This window comes from Canis lupus, chromosome 11 (assembly GCF_011100685.1).
Source record: "Canis lupus familiaris isolate Mischka breed German Shepherd chromosome 11, alternate assembly UU_Cfam_GSD_1.0, whole genome shotgun sequence".
Taxonomy (NCBI): Eukaryota; Metazoa; Chordata; class Mammalia; order Carnivora; family Canidae; genus Canis; species Canis lupus.
The window spans coordinates 13,141,554-13,162,022 of NC_049232.1; the positions used below are offsets into that span (position 1 = coordinate 13,141,554).

General features: G+C 43.0%; 1 protein-coding gene across 7 annotated transcripts in view; it reads right to left on the reverse strand.

Moving 5' to 3' along the window:
• Window positions 1-20,469, reverse strand: part of CEP120 (centrosomal protein 120) — a 121,476-nt gene that overhangs the window by 60,742 nt on the left and 40,265 nt on the right. For 3 of the 7 annotated variants that reach the window (XM_038551974.1, XM_038551977.1, XM_038551978.1), the window contains 2 exons: window positions 5,357-5,438; window positions 1,184-1,340 (listed from right to left, as the gene is read on the reverse strand). In XM_038551974.1, the coding sequence (XP_038407902.1) occupies window positions 1,184-1,340; window positions 5,357-5,405 (206 nt within the window). In that variant the 5' untranslated portion in view covers window positions 5,406-5,438. Of the gene's footprint in view, window positions 1-1,183; window positions 1,341-5,356; window positions 5,439-5,648; window positions 5,806-19,726; window positions 19,845-20,469 lie in introns of those variants that run through there. The other 4 variants (XM_038551972.1, XM_038551973.1, XM_038551975.1 and 1 more) reach the window with 4 other exon arrangements.

The following is a 20,469-nucleotide window of genomic DNA, read 5'->3' on the forward strand; positions in this document are numbered from 1 at the left end:
TTTATACCAAGTAATATTCAAAGACTGATTTCACAATATTTTCCTCCTACTGTCACACACACATAAAACTACAAATACAAATAAATATTTAAAGCTCTGTCACTTTAATAATGAAATAAACTTAGGAATTAATTACCATAAAATCACAAACTATTCCAGAAGCCACTGAAAACAAAACTGTGATCTCCTCTAAGAATTTATTACCCTTTCAAATCCAACAAATTTAGTCATAGAAAAAAATAAATTTCTCCTGACATTCATTTTTGAACTTTGCAATTTTACTTGTTCTAGTCCTAGGTCATAGCAAGGAATGAAGTCATTCTGTGTTTCCCAGAAAAATATTTTTTCAATGCTTTTTAAAATACAAGTATCTGTGCTCTTGCCTGTTTCCAGTCATCTGAGTTCAAGAAATAAGACATTCTAACTTTAAGCTTGTTTTATGTCCTGATACCCAATGTTTATATGTCTAAAATCAAGTATAAAATATATATTTTTTAAAGATTTTATTTATTCATGAGAGACAGAGAGAGAGAGAAAGAGAGAGAGAGAGGGGCAGAGACACAGGCAGAGGGACAAGCAGGCTCCATGCAGGAAGCCTGATGTCAGACTCAATCCTGGGTCTCCAGGATCAGCGCCTGGACTAAAGGCGGCACTAAACCGCTGAGCCACCCGGGCTGCCCTATATTAGAGTCTTTTATGTAATTACTATATACACATATTTATATGTCCTTGGCAGGTCAAGTATATATAACAAATGAAGTAACAGAAATTACAATGAGTTCCAACCCTCATTAATATTGGCTAGGCATCATTACAGAATATCTATCTATTCCCTTCTATAACGTCTATTCTCTCAGACATCAGAAAAACTAGATGTAGCAGTTAGAGATGCAGGCTCTAGCGGTCAAATGGCTGGGCTCTACAGCCAACCAGCTAACTTACGACAAGTTACTTACCTTTTGAGGCCTCACTCGTAATGGGGAGGAAATCCTAACACCCACTTCATAGGGCTGTTCTGATACTCAAATGAATTATTACTACAAAGTACTTTGAAAATCTGGCACATTACAAAACTACTAAACAGGTATTATTATCATTGTTACTATAATCTAATAGGATATAAATTTACTCATCTCTAGGAGCCTGAAACACAGAGTAGGGAGGAACTGAGAACAGCAGTCACCTGTGCTGATGAAGGGCCTTCCTGTCAATCTCCCAGGCTAACTCTGTAGCAAATTCTGGCTGGTCAGTGTGGTCCACAGGGTCGGTAGCCAACTGTTCTCCATCAAACTTTGCTTCTACTACAAGCATATGCTTTGGACGCTTGGGGAAATGGCGACCTGGAATTAAAAGACTATAAGGATTAATCAGAAGCATACAACCATCAAAATATGATTTTTATTTTTTTTCAAATATAATCTTTTAGCACATTTTAAAAACTGATCTACATCAGGAGTTGTTGACTTCTATATTCCACTAATTACTTACTAAACATGTACAAATTCATGATTCACAACAAACGAATCAAAGTGAAAGCTACAATTTGTAAACTTGTGCTTCTCAAACATCAACATGCACAGGAATCACCTGGTGACCCTACTCAAATGTATATCCTGGTTCACTAGGTCTAGGATGGGCCTAAGAGGCTGCATTTCTAACAAGATCCCATCTGAGGTCAATGCTATTGTCCTTGATTTGCCCTCTGAGCATCAAAGATCTCAATGCCAACGTAGTATTAAACAATTAAAAATGTGATTTCACTATTTTAGGTATTACTATACCAGCAGTGAATATGGAACAATGAAGTTGTCAGGAGAGTTGGGAAATAATCAAGTTAGCAAAAAAAAAAAAAAAGACAATCTGTTTCTTAATTTGCCTGTATCTTAATTTGCCTAAATACTCAGCAAATTGGCCAGGGAAAAAGAGACACAGGTTTCTTTACAGATTCATTCAAATCTCAAGGACAATGTTGTAAATGATCAAAAGGAATAAAATTTTCTGTCTACACATCATTTTCCACTGGTACTGCCTGCTCCATTCCTTCCCTGTTTACTGAAGGCACATCAGAGTCAGGTATTAATTATGACAAAGGCTGGGATACAGAGAGTACTTGCCCTTAAGGAATTGAGGGTCTAGTGGAAAGAGAAACTGAAAACACCACAAACATTCAACCTGTTTACAGGTCTGGTGAGGCATATTTTGGTGAGATGAGCGTTGACCACTGTTAAATAAATACATCCCAGCTGCTACTCACCCTGGTACAAGCTACTTTGTAAGGAAGAGGTCAGAGAGATCTTGACTGCAATCCTGTGACTTTCAACCTGAAGCTCTCATTTGAAACTCCCCATCTAGAAGTCTTACCACATGTGGCTCAGCTCTCCCAATTAGCAGTCACAGAGGCCTCTCCCTGCACTCATTTTGAGCCACTCTAAAAGATCACCGGCTTGCCCAGATGAATTTCATCAATGTCAAAAAACCTGTATTTTCAGTCACACTATCATAACTAAAAGCACCAACTGGCCTTAGAACAAGAATATGTACTGGAACGAACAGGTGCCTGCCTCATTCCAAAGACAATACTCCGAGAACAGAAACCTTGTCTTTTTCATCCTTGGAATCAGCAGGTGCCCCAGTTTTGCTCATGGTAGAAACCTCATCATTTTCTTTTGAATAAAGGGCATTTCTAGAGCTAAAGTCAAGAAACCGCAGGTAGCTCAATTTAACTAAGGAGCTGGAAATATATGAACATACGACAGGAGAAGAGGTAAAGCTGAAAAAGTAGGCAAGAGATGTATCATAAAGGGCCATGAATCCATTCTAAAAAGTAGAGACATTATCCCTTAGGACACTGAAGGATCTTAAGACAGTAAGATTTGCATTTCAAAACAATTACCCTAGTGATAAAAACAGTAGACGTTCTCTGAAAAAGGAAAAAAAAAAAAACCCATTCATGAAAGAGACTACTGAAGAGATTACTCTGAAAAAGGAAAAAGAAAAAAAAAACCCATTCATGAAAGAGACTACTGAAGAGATTACTACATTAGATTAGGTGGATAATGAGGACCTCAAAGCAGGGCACTCACAGTGGAAAATTATTCATTTACCAGTTTACACAAAGCACCTCGTATTATTTTAAAAATAAAACTAACAAAACTTGGTGACCATTTGGAAGGTGGGGATGGAGAAAGTGGGGATGGAAGGTGGGGATCTCCTATCCAGGGAGATAAGGACTCTCAGGTTCTGGGCTTGCGGCAACAACACAGTTACAATGATGGATGGAAACACAAACAAAAGGAGCTGGTTTGCAGGCAGGCGCACACGCCAGTGGTAGCTATGTTTGTGGCAACACCTAACTGACATCCCTGAATCCAAGTTCTCTTCCCTGCAACACCGCTACTAAACTTGCAAATAATGTACTTCTACTTAGGAATATGGACGACTCCCTCTTTTTTAGAGCATGAACTCTAAACTCCTTGGCTGTCAAAATCCTCCAGGGTCTATTCACTCCAGCTACACAAGCTTATTTTACCAGAATATTCCTCAGTGTTCACCTCCCTTGACCCGGGGCATCTTACAGACCTCTCCACCACTCCATCCACCATACTTACTCCATCGCTGCTGGCCTGGGTAATCTAATTGCCAGCAAGGACTTTCTTTCAACCTTAACACTCACGGCCCTTAAGCACATCATACCAACTCATCCCCAAAACCAATGTTTACAGCCCACATCCAGTGTTTTTAATATTCTACCGCCTCCCAACATACTGTGTCCTGCAACTGAATTGGATCTCCCCAAGAAGACAGACTACTACATCCTTGAAGGGAGAGACAGCGCACGCCTTTTATTTCAGTTTCCTCCTTTGCCCTGCAGGGATCAAGTAGCAAGTCCAAAAGCTTTTACTGACCAAATGACAAAGGGATTTCAATCCTCTGTCTTTAAACAATAAGTAACCTAACAGTTTAAAATGCCCCAAGAGAAACGAACTAGGGGTGGTGGAAGGGGAGGTGGGCGGGGGGTGGGGGTGACTGGGTGGTGGGCACGGACGTGGGCACTTGACAGGATGAGCACTGGGTGTTATTCTGTATGTTGACAAATTGAACACCAATAAAAAATAAATTTATTTTAAAAATAAAATAAAATAATAAAATGCCTCAAGAGTTTACAGCTTCTGGTAAGCTTTCTGGTCCAAAACTCACTATAACTCGTTCACTTTATCCTCCAAATCATGCCAGGCCTCCACAAAAAACCTCCACTGGGTGCTTAAAAAAAAAAAAAAAAAAAAAAAAGTCAGGCAGCCTGTGTGGCTCAGTGGCGTAGCGCCACCTTCGTCCCGGGTGTGGTCCTGGAGACCCGGGATCGAGTCCCACATCATTCATGGAATGGAGCCTGCTTCTCCCTCTGCCTGTGTCTGTGTGTCTTTCTCTATGTGTCTCTCATGAATGAATAAATAAAATGAAAAAAAAAAAAAAAAAGTCCAGCCATCCCTCTGGTCCACTCCAGATGACTTGTCATGTTACTCATCACCTGTCCTCCATCTATCTACCAATTCCTATGTCCTCCACTTTCCGGCAACCTACTTTCCAACCACACTGAATTTAAGCAATTGCACAATACGCCTGGTTTTTCCATACCTGGAGTTTTCTTGGCTCTTCCCTTTGCGTGAAAAGCCCTCCTTTCCTCCCCTTTGACACCTATGTAATCATCCCTTAGGACCCAAATCAATATCACTTCCGCTGGGAAATCATCCCCAGAGCTTGTCTTTTCCTTCTTCCACACCCTGAAAAATGCACATTCTGCACGCTGATTGGGGCTCTCCTATCCTTCCATTCCCAGCACAGTGCCTGACACTCCAAAAGCCTCCCATAATCAAATGTCAGGTATTCAACAAGCCAAACCTCGAGGCCCGTATAACAGTCTGGACAACTCCAGACCTCTAGGACCCCTATCAAGGCTCGTAAAGGGGAACAGCCTCTGCAATACTGCGGGAAATCTGTATTTGCCTCAAAGTTCTCGCAAATGGCTTGACCAGGGGCCGCTGAGCAGGACGTGCTCTGCAGGCACACTAAGCTCACACGTAAAAGGCTGTTACGGATGGAAGTCGTTTTTCCTACATTCTCTGGGGCTCCGACTGCTCACGTTAAACATCTCCTACCCCTAAGCGCTCACACTCCCTTGAGAGATTCGTCTTAAGTCAATCGCCTAGCAGACCCAACTAACTCAAACTGTGAGCCAGAGCCAGGAGGGCGCGGAAGCCCAGACGCCCAGGTTCTTGCGGGTCCCAAGGCCTCGGCCGCACGCCGCTCTGCGAGAACTCGGGAGGCTGCAGTTGCGCAGGCAAAGCCCCGGGCCGCTCACCTTCCAGGATGGACACGACGATGAGCAGCTGGTCGGACTTGGAGACCATGGTCGCGGCGCGCGGCCCGCAGGCGGGGTCTGCCTGGGGGAAGAGGGACCCGGGTGAGGGGCGGCAGGCCCGCGACCAGCCCCAGGGCCCCGGCGCGGCTCCCACCGCCCGCTCCGCGCTCCCCGACCCCGACCCCGACCCCGACCCCGGGCCGCCGGCGCAGCCCGAGCCCTGCCCCGACCCAGGCCAAGGCCACGGCCACGGCCACGCCCGCGGGGGGAGGCGAGCCCGCCGCCGGAGGACCTTTTGCCGCCTGCGTTGCCGCTTTTCAAACGCCCGGGCAGCCGCCGCGGCAGCCGCCGCGCCCCGCTTCCGCCTAGCAACCGGGTCCGCAGGCCCAGCGCCGGGGAAGCCTGGAGGACAAAGGGTGATAGAGACCAGGGCGGCGGCAGCTAGAACGCCCCTCAGCCGGCTTCGCCTCGGCCCTTTTAAGCCCTGATCCACAGCCCCAGGGAGAAGCCGCGTCCATGGCCCCACGGCGCCCCCTGCTGGCCGGCCGGGGGAAGGCGGGCGCCTTGGCGGGCCCGAAGGCGCAGGCGCACTGCCGCGGCGAGCGCTTCCGGCAGCGACCGTAGTGCTGTGAGCGTGCGCTCCGCCCCCGCCCGCCAGCACCTGGGGCCAGGGCGGCAGGGAGGACGGGCGCGCGCACGCGCACACAGCACGCGCAGAGCTGCCCGCGTCACTACTGCTCAAAACTCTCCTCAGTGACTGAACCGCCACCTCAGGCTGAACTGAAAAAGCCCCAAATAGTACTCGCGCCGCACCATGAAAGTTCGCGTTTTGAAGACAAGTAGCGTCACTACGGTAATTACTGTAACTGCTGGCGGTGACGTAGACTCCCCGAGAATTTCCTGTACTTTAGAAACTACCCTGAAACGAAAACATAGTCACGTGGCCAGGGAAATGAGAAAGTACAGGTTCCAGGGTCGGCTGACGACCGGGTGAGCTCGTTAGCACGGTCGAGACCGCCAGGAAACGAAGCCTCGCGCCCCGCCCCGCCCCACAACCTTCGGGCCTTAATTCCGGGGAAGATTAGAAAGGAATCCTTCCGAGGTGGCCTCGCGGGGACTGCACCTCCGGGCGGGGCGAGGGGGGCGGTGAGTAGGAAGGAAAAACAATCCCCACCCCACATCCCCGTGCACCCAAAAGGAGAGGAGAAGGATGTGCACACTGGGGGAGAGAGCTCCCTGGAAAGGAGGCATCCTGCAGGCCGAAACCAAAGTAATGCTCTACTTTGGGTTCGTCGTTAACAAGGCATTCTTTGTGTCAGATGTCACACAGACTCAAAACTAGATATACAGTAATACAGGGAACCCAGCAAGTACCCGAAACACAGCTTCAACAATTACCAATTAAAGACCAATCTTCATTTGCTCCGTTAATTTGGAGCAAGACCCTAGTATCCTAACAACTCCTCTCTTTCAGTGTGTACCTCTAACACATAAAGATTTTTTAAATACCTTGATATATTAACCTCAATTGCATTATTTTACCTAAAAAGTTAAAAAAAAATTCCCTAACACCTGTAAGTATACGCTGTTCAAATGTCCCTGATTGATAATTATTTTTCAGGTGTTCAAATCAGGATCCAGAGAGGTTTTAAAGCAGTGTATTGGATTGATCGGTCTTTCGTGTCTTGTCATGCACAGGCACTCATTTCCACTTTTTTTTCCCCTTGAAACTTCGTTAAAGAAATTCGTCATGTATCCTGTGGAGTTTAACACTGTCTAAATTTTGTTGAAGTAATACCAATGTCCTTATTTAACATATCATCTGTTGAGCAGTCTAATGAAGATCCCCATTGACAATACTGGGGATCAGCAAACAGTTCAACAACAGCAAGCCAAAAGCAAGGTTTTTATGGCGCAAAACACTATTTAGATTAAATCCTGGAAAAAAGGAGGCCAAAGCAATGGGGCCAAAGTGTCTCCAGTGCAAAGAATACTCCTGAAAATCAGAGTTGGGGAACTAATTCTACCATTCACATGCTAGGTGACCTTAGGCAACTCACTTTACCTCTCTGAGCTTCAGTTTCACTACACAATAGTAGTATACATAATTTCTTAGTTCGGGACCTAAATGTAGTAAGTGCCATTTAGTTATTATCTTTTTCTATGAACAATAACGGGCTTTATGTTTGTAGCTATACGAGAACTAGGAAATTGCCATCAAGATGCCTCATTGTTTTGTTTTATGATATTTCAGACTGAAAAGATAGATTGTAAACCCTCACTGAATGTCAGAATCATCTCACATCGGAAACAAAAAATCTGGCAAACCATTAAAATTAATTCAGAAACTTTCTCACGTAGTAAAATTTTCATACAGTTCCTTTTATCTGGATTTCTCCCCTCCTCTGAACAACACTATTACCCTCAAAATCATATCATCACAGCTTCTGAAATCAACTTAGTTGGTTCTTCTTTTACATACGGTACCAAATTAATGACATAAAACTTCCCACATATCCCATCTAGAAATGGAATTATAATTCCACCAGCATCTATAGCCGTTTATCTGTTATTCTATAATCTAATTTTTTAAGATTTTATTTATTTATTCATGAGAGACACAGAGAGAGAAAGAGAGAGGCAGAAACACGGGCAGAGGGAGAAGCAGGCGCCATGCAGGGAGCCCGACCTGGGACTCAATCCCGTCTCCAGGATCACACCCTAGGCTGAAGGTGGCGCTAAACCACTGAGACACCTGGGCTGCCCTATAATCTAATTTTTTTAAGATTTTATTTATTTATTCATGAGAGACACAAAGACAGAGACAGAAACAGGTAGAGACAGGCTTCCTGCGGGGAGCCCGATATGGGACTCATCCCAGGATCCCGGGATCACGACCTGAGCGGAAGGCAGACACTTAACCACTAAGCCACCCAGGCATCCCTAATCTAATTTATCAAATGTGATATTAAACAGTAGTAACTTCAGTTCTAGCACAAACCATCGTATTTTAACCTAAATTTACTTACGCAAATGCTGTTAAGACAAATTTTGTGTAATAGGCAATATGAAATTCATTATAAACATGCAAATTCAAATTGTCCACCTAAAAGCTTATCATAGGGCAGCCCCGGTGGCTCAGTGGTTTGGCACTGCGCCTTCAGCCCAGGGTATGATCCTGGAGACCCGGGATTGAGTCCCACATTGGGCTCCCTGCATGGGACCTGTTTCTCCCTCTGCCTGTGTCTCTGCCTCTCTCTCCCTCTCTCTTTCTCTCTCTGTCTCTCATGAATAAATAAAATCTTTTAAAAATAAATAAAAGCTTATATTAGGTAGCTTTGTTTTTATGGATTTCTACCAAAAAGTAAAGAACAAAATAAAGGATTTGACCCAAGTCTTTCTTTTTCTGAAGTTATTTTACAATTTGGAAAAGCACTTTTGTTATAGTAGGCCTCTAGTTTTTTTTTGTTTTGTTTTGTTTTTTTTTGTCTCCCCAGCAACGTTTATGGCCCAAGACAGGAAGGATCAGAAGCTATGTTCCCCTTCCTCTGTCCCTTCCTTCTTCTTTCCCCTTCTCACAACACACACACTCACACATACGTGCACTTAGTACAATTTCAGACAAGATAGCAGGAGTAACATAAAGACATGTACTCAAGACCTAAAACGTGTAAAAGCATGGTCCCAGACCCTGACCTTCCAGAGGGTCTCCGAAAACAGCTTCCTTCTGGCAGAGGGAGGAAGAGTGGAGATAGGAACTCTTACACGGTGTCAACATGACTTTCCTTCCAACTCAGTATGTGATACCTATAAATTTGACAATGAATTTGGGTGCCCTTACTCCCCTGAAGAAGGGTTGCTAATGCCCTGTCAGGACAGGCAGGGAAGCCCAATAGCCAAGAGCCATAGAGAACTGCATTCCAAATCCTGCCATATTATTCACTTTGTGACTTGCCCAAGTTGCTTGGCCATTTGTATATATAAAACCTCACTTTTGCCATCTGTGAAACAGGGTTAATAGGTGTTTGTGAAGATTAATTGGCATTACTTCAATGAGAAGCCCCAGCTATGATGAAATCTGACTTTACTAGCCATTTTTATTGTGTATATGGACAGATGTATTATTTTGTCATTTGTTTCTTTTTGTGTTCTGCAAAGATAACCAGCTTTTGTATGTTCCCTCACCTCGGCCTATATTTTCTAAGGGTGATATCCTCCCAAAACAGCTTCTCTCCTGGCTCTTATCAAAGGCCACAGCAGGGTGCTCCAAAGTCAAACATTCCTTCAGGTCAGGTGATTGCAATTAACTAGTGACACCTGCGGGGCCGGACCTGTGCAGAAGCAGAGGGCCCCGCCTATCTAATGGGCAGCCTTTCTCTGCCCAGCTCGTAAAAGCCAGATTTCCTAATGCTCCATTAGAAGTTAGAATTATAGATTTTAATGTGAACTCCTTTGATTTTCTTTCTTTCTTTAATTTGAGAGAGAGAGCAAGTAGAGAGCCAGAGGGAGCTGGCACAGTGTGGAGCCCAATGCAGGGCTCAGTCTCACCACCCTGAGATCATGACCTGACCTGAAATCAAGAGTGAGACACTTAACTGAACCACCCAGGTGCCCTACTGATTTGATTTTTTCTTTTATTTATTTACTTTATTTAAAAAAATGTTTTTAATTTAAATTCAAGTAATTAACATGTAATGTCTCATTGGTTTCAGAGGCAGAGGTCAGTGATTCATCAGTCTTACATAACCCCCATGTGTGTGTTCATCACATCACATGCCCTCCTTAATGTCCATCACCCAGTTACCCCATCCCCCCACCTTACCTCCCCTCCAGAAACCCTCAGTTTGTTTCCCATGATTAACAGCTTCTGGGGAACCCTGGGTGGCTCAGCGGTTTAGCGCCTGCCTTTGGCCCAGGGCACAATCCTGGAGTCCCAGGATCGAGTCCCACCTCGGGCTCCTGGCATGGAGCCTGCTTCTCTCTCTGCCTCTCTATCATTCATAAGTAAATAAATCTAAAAAAAAGAGTTTCTTATGGTTTGTCTCCCTCTCGTCTTGTTTTACTTTTTCCTCTCCTCCTCTATGATCCCGTTTTGTTTCTTAAATTCCATGTATGAGTGAGATAATGTTTGTCTTTCTCTGACTTATTTCATTTAGCACAATATCCTCTAGTTCCATCCTAGTCATTGCAAATGGCAAGATTTCTCTTTTTTTTTGATGGCTGAGTATTCCATTGTATTCATATACCACATCTTTATCCATTCATACGTTGATGAACATCTGGGCTCTTTCCATAGTTTGGCTATTGTGGGCATTGCTTCAATAAACATTGGGGTGCAGGTGCCCCTTAGAATCACTACATTTCTGTCTATGGGGTAAATTCCTAGTAGTGTAATTGCCGGGTTTTAAGGTAGCTCTATTTTCAACTTTTTGAGGAACCTCCATACTGTTTATCCAGAGTGGCTGCACCAGCTTGCATTCCCACCAAATTGTACGAGGTTCCCCTTTCTTCTCATCCTCACCAACATCTGTCATTTCCTGACTTGTTAATTTTAGCCATTCTGACTGGTGTAATATCTCATCGTGGTTTTGATTTGCATTTCCCTGATGCCAAGTGACGTAGAGTATTTTCTCAAGTATCTCTTGGCCATTTGTATATCTTCTTTGGAGCAATGTCTGTTCAAGTCTTCTGCCCATTTCTCAATTGGATTATTTGTTCTTTAGGTGTTGAGTTTGGTAAATTCTTTATAGGTTTTGGATCTAGCCCTTTATCTGGTAAGACAATTGCAAATATCTCCTCGCATTCTGTCATTGTCTTTTGGTTTTGTAAACTGTTTCCTTTGCTGTGCAAAAGCTTTTTATCTTGATGAAGTCCAAATAGTTCATTTTTATCTTTGTTTCCCTTGCCTCTGGAGACATGTTTAGCAAGAAGTTGCTGTGGCTGAGGTCATAGAGAATGCTACCTGTCTCACATTTAGGTCTTTCATCCATTTTGAGTCTATTTTTGTGTATGGTATGAGGTATAAGGTATGAGGAAATGGCCTATTTTCACTCTTCTGCATATGGCTGCCCAGAATTTTCCCAATAGCATTTGTTGAAAAGACTGTCATTTTTTCCACTGGATATTCTTTTCTGCTTTGTTAAAGATGAGTTGACCATAGAGTTAAGGGTCCATTTCTGGATTATCTATTCTGTTCCACTGATATTTGTGTCTGTTTTTGTGCCGGTATCATACTGTCTTGATGATTATAGCTTTGTAATACAGCTTGATATCTGGAATTGAGATGCCACGAGTTTTGGTTTTCTTTTTCAACATTCCTTTGGCTATTCGGGATCTTTCCTGGTTCCATACAAATTTTAGGATTATTTGTTCCAATTCTGTGAAATAAATTGATGGTATTTTGATACGGATTGCAATGAATGTATAGATTGCACTAGGCAGCACAGACATTTTAACAATATTTGTTCCTCCAATCCATGAGCATGTGACGTATTCCCATTTCTTTGTGTATTCCTCAATTTCTTTCATAAGTGTTCTATAGTTTTCTGAGTACAAGTCCTTGCCTCTTTGGTTAGTTTTATTTCTAGGTACCTTATGGTTCTGGTGCAATTATAAATGGGATCGACTCCTTAATTTCCCTTTCTTTTGTTTCATTGTTAGTGTATAGAAATGCAACTGACTTCTGTGCATTGATTTTATATCCTGCCACTTTGCTGAATTCCTGTAGGAGTTCTAGCAATTTTGGGATGGGGTCTTATGGGGTTTCCATATAGAGTATCATATCATCTGTGAAGAGTGAGAGTTTGACTTCTTTGCCAATCCAGATGCCTTTTATTTCTTTTTGTTGTCTGATTGCTGAGGCTAGGACTTCTAGTATTATGCTGAACAACAGTTGTGAGAGTGAGTATCCCTGCCATGTACCTGACCTTAGGGGAAAAGCTCTCAATTCTTCCCCATTGAGAATAATATTAGAAGTGGCTTTTCGTAGATGGCTTTTATGTTATTGATGTATGTTTTCTATATCCATATGCTGTGAAGAGTTTTAATCAAGAAAGAATGCTTTTTCTGCATCTATTGAGAGGATCATATGGCTCTTGTCCCTTCTTTTATTAATGTAGTAGACTACCCTTGCAGCCCAGGAATAAATCCCACTTGGTCATGGTAAATAATCCTTTTAATGTGCTGTTGGATCCTATTGGCTAGTATCTGGGTGAGATATTTTGCATCCATGTTCATCAGGGATATTGGTCTGTAATTCTCCTTTTTGGTGGGGTCTTTGTCTGGTTTTGTTATCAAGGTAATGCTGGCTTCTTAGTGTTTGTAAGTTTTCCTTCCATTTCTATTTTCTGTAGCAATTTCTTTCAGAGAATAAGCATTAATTCTTCTTTAAATGTTTGGTAGAATTCCCCTGGGAAGCCATCTGGCCCTGGATTCTTGTTTTTTGGGAGGTTTTTGATTTTGGCTATGGGTCTGTTCAGTTTTCTATTTTTTCCTGTCCCAGTTTTGGTAGTTTATATGTCTCTAGAAATACATTCATTTCTTATAGATTGCTTAATTTGCTGGCATATAGTTGCTTATACTATGTTTTTATTATTGTATTTCTTTGGTGGTTTTTATGATCTCTCCTTTTTCAGTCACAATTTTATTTGGGTCCTTCCTCTTTTCTTTTTGATAAGTCCAGCCAGGGGTTTATCAATCTTACTAATTCTTTCAAAGAACTAGTTCATAATTTCATTGATCTGTTCTACTGTTCTTTTGGTTTCTATTTCATTGATTTCTGCTCTAATCTTTATTAATTCTCTTCTCCTGCTGGGTTTAGGCTTAATTTGCCGTTCTTTCTCCAGGCTTTAGGTATAAGGTTAGATTGTGTATTTGAGGCCTTTCTTGTTTCTTGAAAAAGGCTTGTATTGCTATATATTTCCCTCTTAGGACTGCCTTTGCTGTATCCTAAAGGTTTTGAATAGTTATGTTTTCATTTTCATTTGTTACCATGAATTTTTAAAATTCTTCTTTAATTTTCTGGGTGATCCATTCATTCTTTAGTAGGATGCTCTTTAGCCTCTATGTATTTGAGTTCTTTCCCAATTTCCTCTTGTGACCAAGTTTAAGTTTCAAAGCACTGTGGTAATCACATCTTTTGGTACTGGTTGAGACCTGATTTGTGGTGCAGTATGTGATCTATTCTGGAGAATATTCCATGTGCACTGGAGGAGAATGTGTATTCTGTTGCTTTACTATGAAATTCTCTGAATGTATCTTTGAAGTCCATCTGGTCCTCATCTCTTATAGTCTTTGATTTAAAATCTAATTTGTCGGGGGGGGAGGGATCTGAAAAAAATCTAATTTGTCTGATATAAGGATTATCACTTCAGCTTTCTTTTGACATCTATTAGCATGATAAATGGTTTTCCACTCCCTCAGTTTAATCTGGAGGTGTCTTTGGGTCTGAAATGAGTCTCTTCCAGGCAGCATATCCATGGATCTTACTTTTTTATCCAATTTGATACCCTGTGTCTTTTGATTGGGGCATTTAGCCCATTTATATTCGGAGTAATTATCGAAAGATACGAATTTAGTGCCTTTGTATAACCTATAAAGTCACTGTTTCTGTATATTGTCTCTGTTTCTTTCTGGTCTATGTTATTTTTGGGTTTTCTCTTCACATAAAGGATCCCTTTTAATATTTCTTGCAGGGCTGGTTTAGTGACCAGAAATTCTTTTAGTTTGTTTGTCCTGGAAGCTTTTTATCTCTCCTTGTATTTTTAATGACATCCTAGCTGGATAAAGTATTCTTGGCTGCATATTTTTCTCATTTAGCACCCTACATATATCATGCCAGTTCTCTCTGCCCATCTCTGTGGGTAGGTTTGCTGCCAATCTAATGTTTCTATCCTTGCAAGTTACAGACCTCTTATCCCCGAGCTGCTTTCATGATTTTCTCTTTGTCTCTGAGATTTGCAAGCTTCCCTATTACATGTCAAGGTGTGGACCTATTTTTGTTGATTTTGAAGGGAGTTCTTGGTGCCTCCTGGACTTGGATGCCTGATTCCTTCCCCAGATAGTTCTCGACTATAATTTGCTCCAGTATACCTTCTGCCCTCCTTTCTCTTTCTTCTTATTCTGGGATCCCTATTATTCTAATATTCTTGAATTCTCCCCCTGGTGATCCAGTAGTTGTTCATCTGTTTTTCTTAGCTTCTTTATTCTCCATCATTTTGTCTTCTAGATACTAATTTTCTCTTCTGCCTCATTTCTCCCAGCAGTTAGAGCTTCCATTTTTTATTGCATCTCATTAATAGCCTTTTTTAATGTCAATTTGATTAGAGTTCTTTTATTTCTCCAGAAAGGGATTCTCTAGTACCTCATGCTTTTTTCAAGCCAGCTAGTATCTTTTCTAATCATCATTCTGAACTCTAATTCCACATCTTACTTATGTCCATACTGATTAGGTCTCTGGCAGTCAGTACTGCCTCTTTTTCTGTTGTTTTTTTTTTTTCTTTTTTTTTTTTTTTGTGTGTGTGTGTGTGTGTGGTGAGTTATTCCATCTTGTCCTTCTGTCCTGAGAAGAACAGATGACAAGAGAACAAAATACTAAAATAGCAACAACCCCAGAGAAATATACACTAAACAAATTAGAAGAGACCCAAAACCGAAGAAAAAAATTAAGAAAAGAGAAAATATAATCAGACAAGAGGAGACAGAACAGAGCAATACACTGAATCCTATGAGTATTTTTGTCTGTTGGTTAGAAAAATAGATCCCAAAATTGTAAAGAAAGAAATACTTTGGGACACCTGGGTGGCTCAGTGGTTGAGCATCTGCCTTCGGCCCAGGGCATGATCCTGGAGTCCTGGGATCAAGTCCCACATTGGGCTTCCTGCATGGAGCCTGCTTCTCTCTCTGCCAATGTCTCTGCCTCTCTCTCTGTGTCTCTCATGAATAAATAAATACAATCTTTAAAAAGAAAAAAAGAAAGAAAAACCTCTTTGTGTACAAAAATAAAATTAAATACAATGAAAGGATAGGATGTAACCATAAAAATGAAAAATTAAAAGACAAAAAAAAAAAAGGGAATAGGGGTCCCTGGGTGGCGCAGCGGTTTGGCACCTGCCTTTGGCCCAGGGCGCGATCCTGGAGACCCGGGATCGAATCCCACATCGGGCTCCCGGTGCATGGAGCCTGCTTCTCCCTCTGCCTGTGTCTCTGCCTCTCTCTCTCTCTCTCTGTGACTATCATAAATAAATATTTTTTAAAAATTAAAAAAAAAAGGGGGGGAATATAAATAGGTGAACAGAACAGAGCAACAGACTATATCCTGAGTGTATTTTGGTTGGTTAGAAGAAACTACATCTCAAAGTTGTAAAGAAAGAAAAACTTTTATATATATATGTGTGTGTGTGTGTGTGTGTGTGTGTATATACATATACATATACAAAAATAAAATTAAATACATTGAATGGATAGAATGTAACTGTAAAGATGAAAATTTAAAATGACTTTAACAAAAAAAAAAAAAAAAAGAATATGATCAGACAGGTGAAGAGAACAGAGCCATAGAGAAGATTCTGCGTATATTTTGGTCTGTTTGTCAGAAGACACTGTATCACAAAATTGTAAGGAAAGTTTTATATATATATATATATATATGTGTATAAAACCACACACAAAATAAAATTAAGTACAATGAAAGGATAGAAGATTTTTTTAAGGGGTTGATAAATTCATTGAAAACAGGAAAGAGAAAAAAATTAAAATTGAAAGACTAAAGAATCAGGCTATATTCCCCTAGTGCTGGATTCTGCAGTTCCCTATGAGCCTACCATCAGTAAACTTGATCTTGGCTGGTTGTTCTTGCCAATCTTCTGGGGGAGACGCCTGTTGTGTTTCTCAGGTGTCTTTGCCCCCAGCAGGCAGAATTGTACCGCCCTTGCCAGGTGGCCAGGCTAATCACCTCAGGATTGCCCTAGATGGCTTTTGTTCCCTGAACGCTTTCTGTGCTTTAGAGGATGAGAGTGAGAATGGTGTCCTCCCAATCCCTCCCAATCTGCAGGGAAGAGTCCCCAGGAAGGTGGGGGGGGGGGGGGGGGGGGGGAGAACACTCCTCAATGGGCCCTCAGGGAAAAGCAGCCAAGGTTTCCGGTCTCCCTGGTCTCCATCTGCACTGCACATTCCCCCAGCCTGTGACTCAGCGTTTCTAACACAGGCCCACAACCCCCTTTTGAGTCCCCAAACCCTGCAGACTCCCATGTTTCCCATGTGCATACCGTTCCTCCTGGAGGAGAAAGGGGGAGGGGTCTCCCTGGTTCTACTGCTGGCTGGGCCCCTGCTTGGAGAGTGGTTGTGCAGACTGTGCCTGGTTCACAGTTTATGGCACCCTCAAGCTGAGAGCCCCCTCCTGGGCTCTCTGATTTGCAGCCAGGTTCCCTGCTCCAATGCCTGGAAACTCTGCTGCCCTCAACACTCCCATTCTTCCTGTGACTCTGGGAATCCTGAGGCCACACTGTCCCACCAGGGATTCTACCCCGATTTGCTGCCTCAGCTCCTTTCAGGCAGGGACATCCCTCACTGGAGCAGACTTCTAAAAGTTCTGATTTTGCACTCCACAACTCTATCACTTTCCCGTAGCCAGCTGCCAGAGGCTCCCTGCTCCCTCCTGCCCAGATCTATTTTCCCCTAGATTGCCTCTTAACTTGCAGAAAGTGGTAGCTTTTCTATTTGTAGAGTTGCAGCTATTCTTTCCTTAGCTCTCTGGATTGAGTTCACTGGTGTTTAGAATGACTTAATAGCCATCTAGCTAAATTCCTGGGACCAGACAAAACTAAGGTCTCCTCCGCCACCACCATCTTGACCTCCTCCACTCATGTGATTTTTAAATGCTGGTTACTGGGGCCCCTGGGTGGCTCAATCCATTAAGCATCTGCCTTTGACTCAGGTCATGATCTCAGGGTTCTGGGATCAAGCCCCACATCAGGCTCCCTGCTCACCAGGGATTCTGCTTATCTCTCTTTCTCTCTCTCTCTCACTCTCTCTCTCTCTCTCCCTCTTTCTTTGCCCCTCCCCACCACTTGTTCTCTATCTCAAATAAATAAAATACTTTAAAAAAATGCTGATTACTAATTTACGCCAAAAAACAAAACAAAAAAACAAAAAAAAAAACACAGCAACAACACTCCCCTAGGCAATCAAAACTTCTTCCAACCACACTCTGGCTACCTCTGGCCTAAATTGAGGAAGGTGATTCTAATAGGCATCCCAGAAGAGCAGAGAAAGGACAGGAGTCAGGAAAGAAGAGATTACCTCCAAGTGGGAAGAAGACTGAAAGGCAATGATCTTGGGGACCCACATTCTACTTCCCGGCAGAACCTTCAGGAAGGGCAGAAACAGGAACTAGTGCTGTGAGATCCCCAGGGCAGGGAGACTGTAGGCCCTCATTTATGATCCTCAGCACATGTTCTCATGCCCATAATTTGACACAGAATCAGCAAACTCACTAGAGATCAAGAAGACTCTGGAGGCTTGGATAATGGCTAACTTATCAGTGACCAGGAAGGGCCAAATCTCGAAAATCCTCCCCAGACATTTTTTCGATGTACAAACCCAGACAGCTTTGTACATTTTGTGTGTGCAATGGGGAACCTCAGGGTGAGTGAGATTGAATTTCTGCCTGGCAAGAGGAGTTTGTGGTCAAATTTAAGAATCTGAAGATAAGCAACATTTCTTGCTCTCCCTCCTCTGTGGAGTAAGCCTCATGGGGTTCACTTTAGGCTGGAATGGGCTTTGAAGCACCCAGTCACAGTATGGGGCACAGTTGCTCTCTCCCTGAGGCAAGGTACAGAGCAGAGAGTGGGAGAACACCTCCTCCTCTGTAGAGAACAGACAGAGCTAAAGATACTTCTGCAACTGTGCTAATGGGCTGTAGGCCAATTCAAAGTGCTGCTCAGGTTTGCTTTGGAAGGACGAGGCCACTGGTAGAGTTCCTGCATACTACAGGCAGCCGACTTTTAAAATGACTTCATTTTGGGGCAGCCAGGGTGGCTCAGCAGTTTAGCGCCGCCTTCGGCTCAGGGCATGATCCTGGGGACCCAGGATCAAGTCCCACGTCAGGCTCCCTGCATGGAGCCTGCTTCTCCCTCTGCCTGTGTTTCTGCCCCTCTCTCTGTGTCTCTCATGGATAAATAAATAAAATCTTAAAAAAAATTTTTTTTTAAATAAAAGGACTTCATTTTATTTATTTTTTAAGTAGACTGCATGCCCAGCATGGAGCCCAACACAGGGCCCAGACTCACAACCCTGAGATCAAGACCTGACCTGAGATCAAGATTCGGACACTTAGCTGACTGAGCCACCCAGACGCTGAGAGGGCTTCATTTTAGGGGTAAAAGAACGGATGGTATGTGCTGAGAATGAAAGCCCTACCACTGTAACACTGCGTCATTTAGACAACATATGACACCTCAGAACTTTGATTCACCTCTTATGCAATGTCTCATGTGTGTCAATTTCTTCCCCCTCTAAAAAGCTTCCTTTTGAAGCACTGAAGCCCATGGTGGAGGAAGAAGTGGTACCAGCCTACTCAGCTGTCTGGAAGAGAAATTTCCCAGGCTTCTGGGTGTTTGGGCCCACAGAAGTCTGACCCCACCAAACAGTAACACAGTCTTTTATACTATAAGACATCTCTGGCACAAGGGTTCTGGTTAATGATGATACTGCAAGTACACCTGAAGGGTATGAAACTATCTCCTGCCTTTCTGTGTTACAGCCACCATTAACAACCAGAAATTATAACAACAGACAATAATTACTCATCACTCCCCTTGCCCCCAACCAATTGAATTCCAAGAAAGGCTCTAAACATATGGCCTGGATTCAGAGAAGACAGAAGGCTCCCTCCACTCCTCACCCACATCTCTGAGTGATAACACAAGCATCCCCGACAGCCAGAAGCTAGCGTGCTTAGTCATATCATTTTACAAGTGGTATAACAAAGCTGATATCCCTTGGCAGTTGCATAAATCACTAAACTGTCCTTCCTAAATGATTGTGTGTGTTTTTGCTGCCAACATAAAACTTTTCATTTGCAAAAATATGTACATTTCCAGGCAGATTCTATCAAGTGTAACAGGTAACAGGATGTTGAATGGGGGCTTTGTTGCCTTGGAGTTGTCACCCATGACTCAAAGGATGATAAAGCAGTATCATGTCTCCTTCATTCTGAAGAGCACCCAAGATAATTAAGGCCTGGATGCTTCTCCTGGGTTTTGAGGAGATAACCACAGTGGTTCAGCATGACCATCAGCTGAGCAGCCACCTACCACTATGTTCAAACATGACAGGCCGAGGACTGGTTAGTGATAAGCCTGACAGCCTTACCATTGTAGAGGGTCAAAAGGCTCTCTCTCCTCAGCCCAGGCCAAGTAAAAAGGAGTGAGTCAACAGGAATCTCTCACAGAGGTGATGAGGTTTGCTCATCAGCAGTCCACTGTAGATACTTAAGTAAAGAGAGAGAAAAAAAAAGGCTGTAAGTATGTGTGTGTGTATGAGAGAGAGATTAGCAGCCTGCATCATATTTTGTTGTGACAAAAATGTTTGAGATTCTCATGAATGAAAAGAATATGGGGATAGATCACTTCCATTGAGCCATTCTGATGTCCAAGAAGGCAGGTCACCAGGTGAGGAGGCCACAGCCTTGAGAAGCTATGTGGTAGACTTCAAGATGGGAACTGATCTGCTTCCAGAAGCAATTGAGGAGGAAAAATCAAACACGACTGAGTTAGGCAGGTCTTTTAGAACACCATGCATTCCGTTGGGAAGCCCCCCATGCTACCCCCACCAACATTATCCCTAGATATGATTCAAATATATGTCCCAGGAGAAACAGCATTTAGCTGAGAGCCACTCTCAAAGCATCAGAGACTGACAGATCTTGAACAGAGAAAGGGCAACAGACCAGACAGGAGCACAGATGCATCTGCTAAGTCAGGAATATTTACAGCCAGTCTCCATCTTGGATCCCAATTCTCTGGAGGAGTAAGGGTGTCAAAAGAAAGGGAGGAGAGAGGATGAAAAAAATGGATCCCATTTCTTTCCCCACTCAAATCCCCTGGGTAGAAACT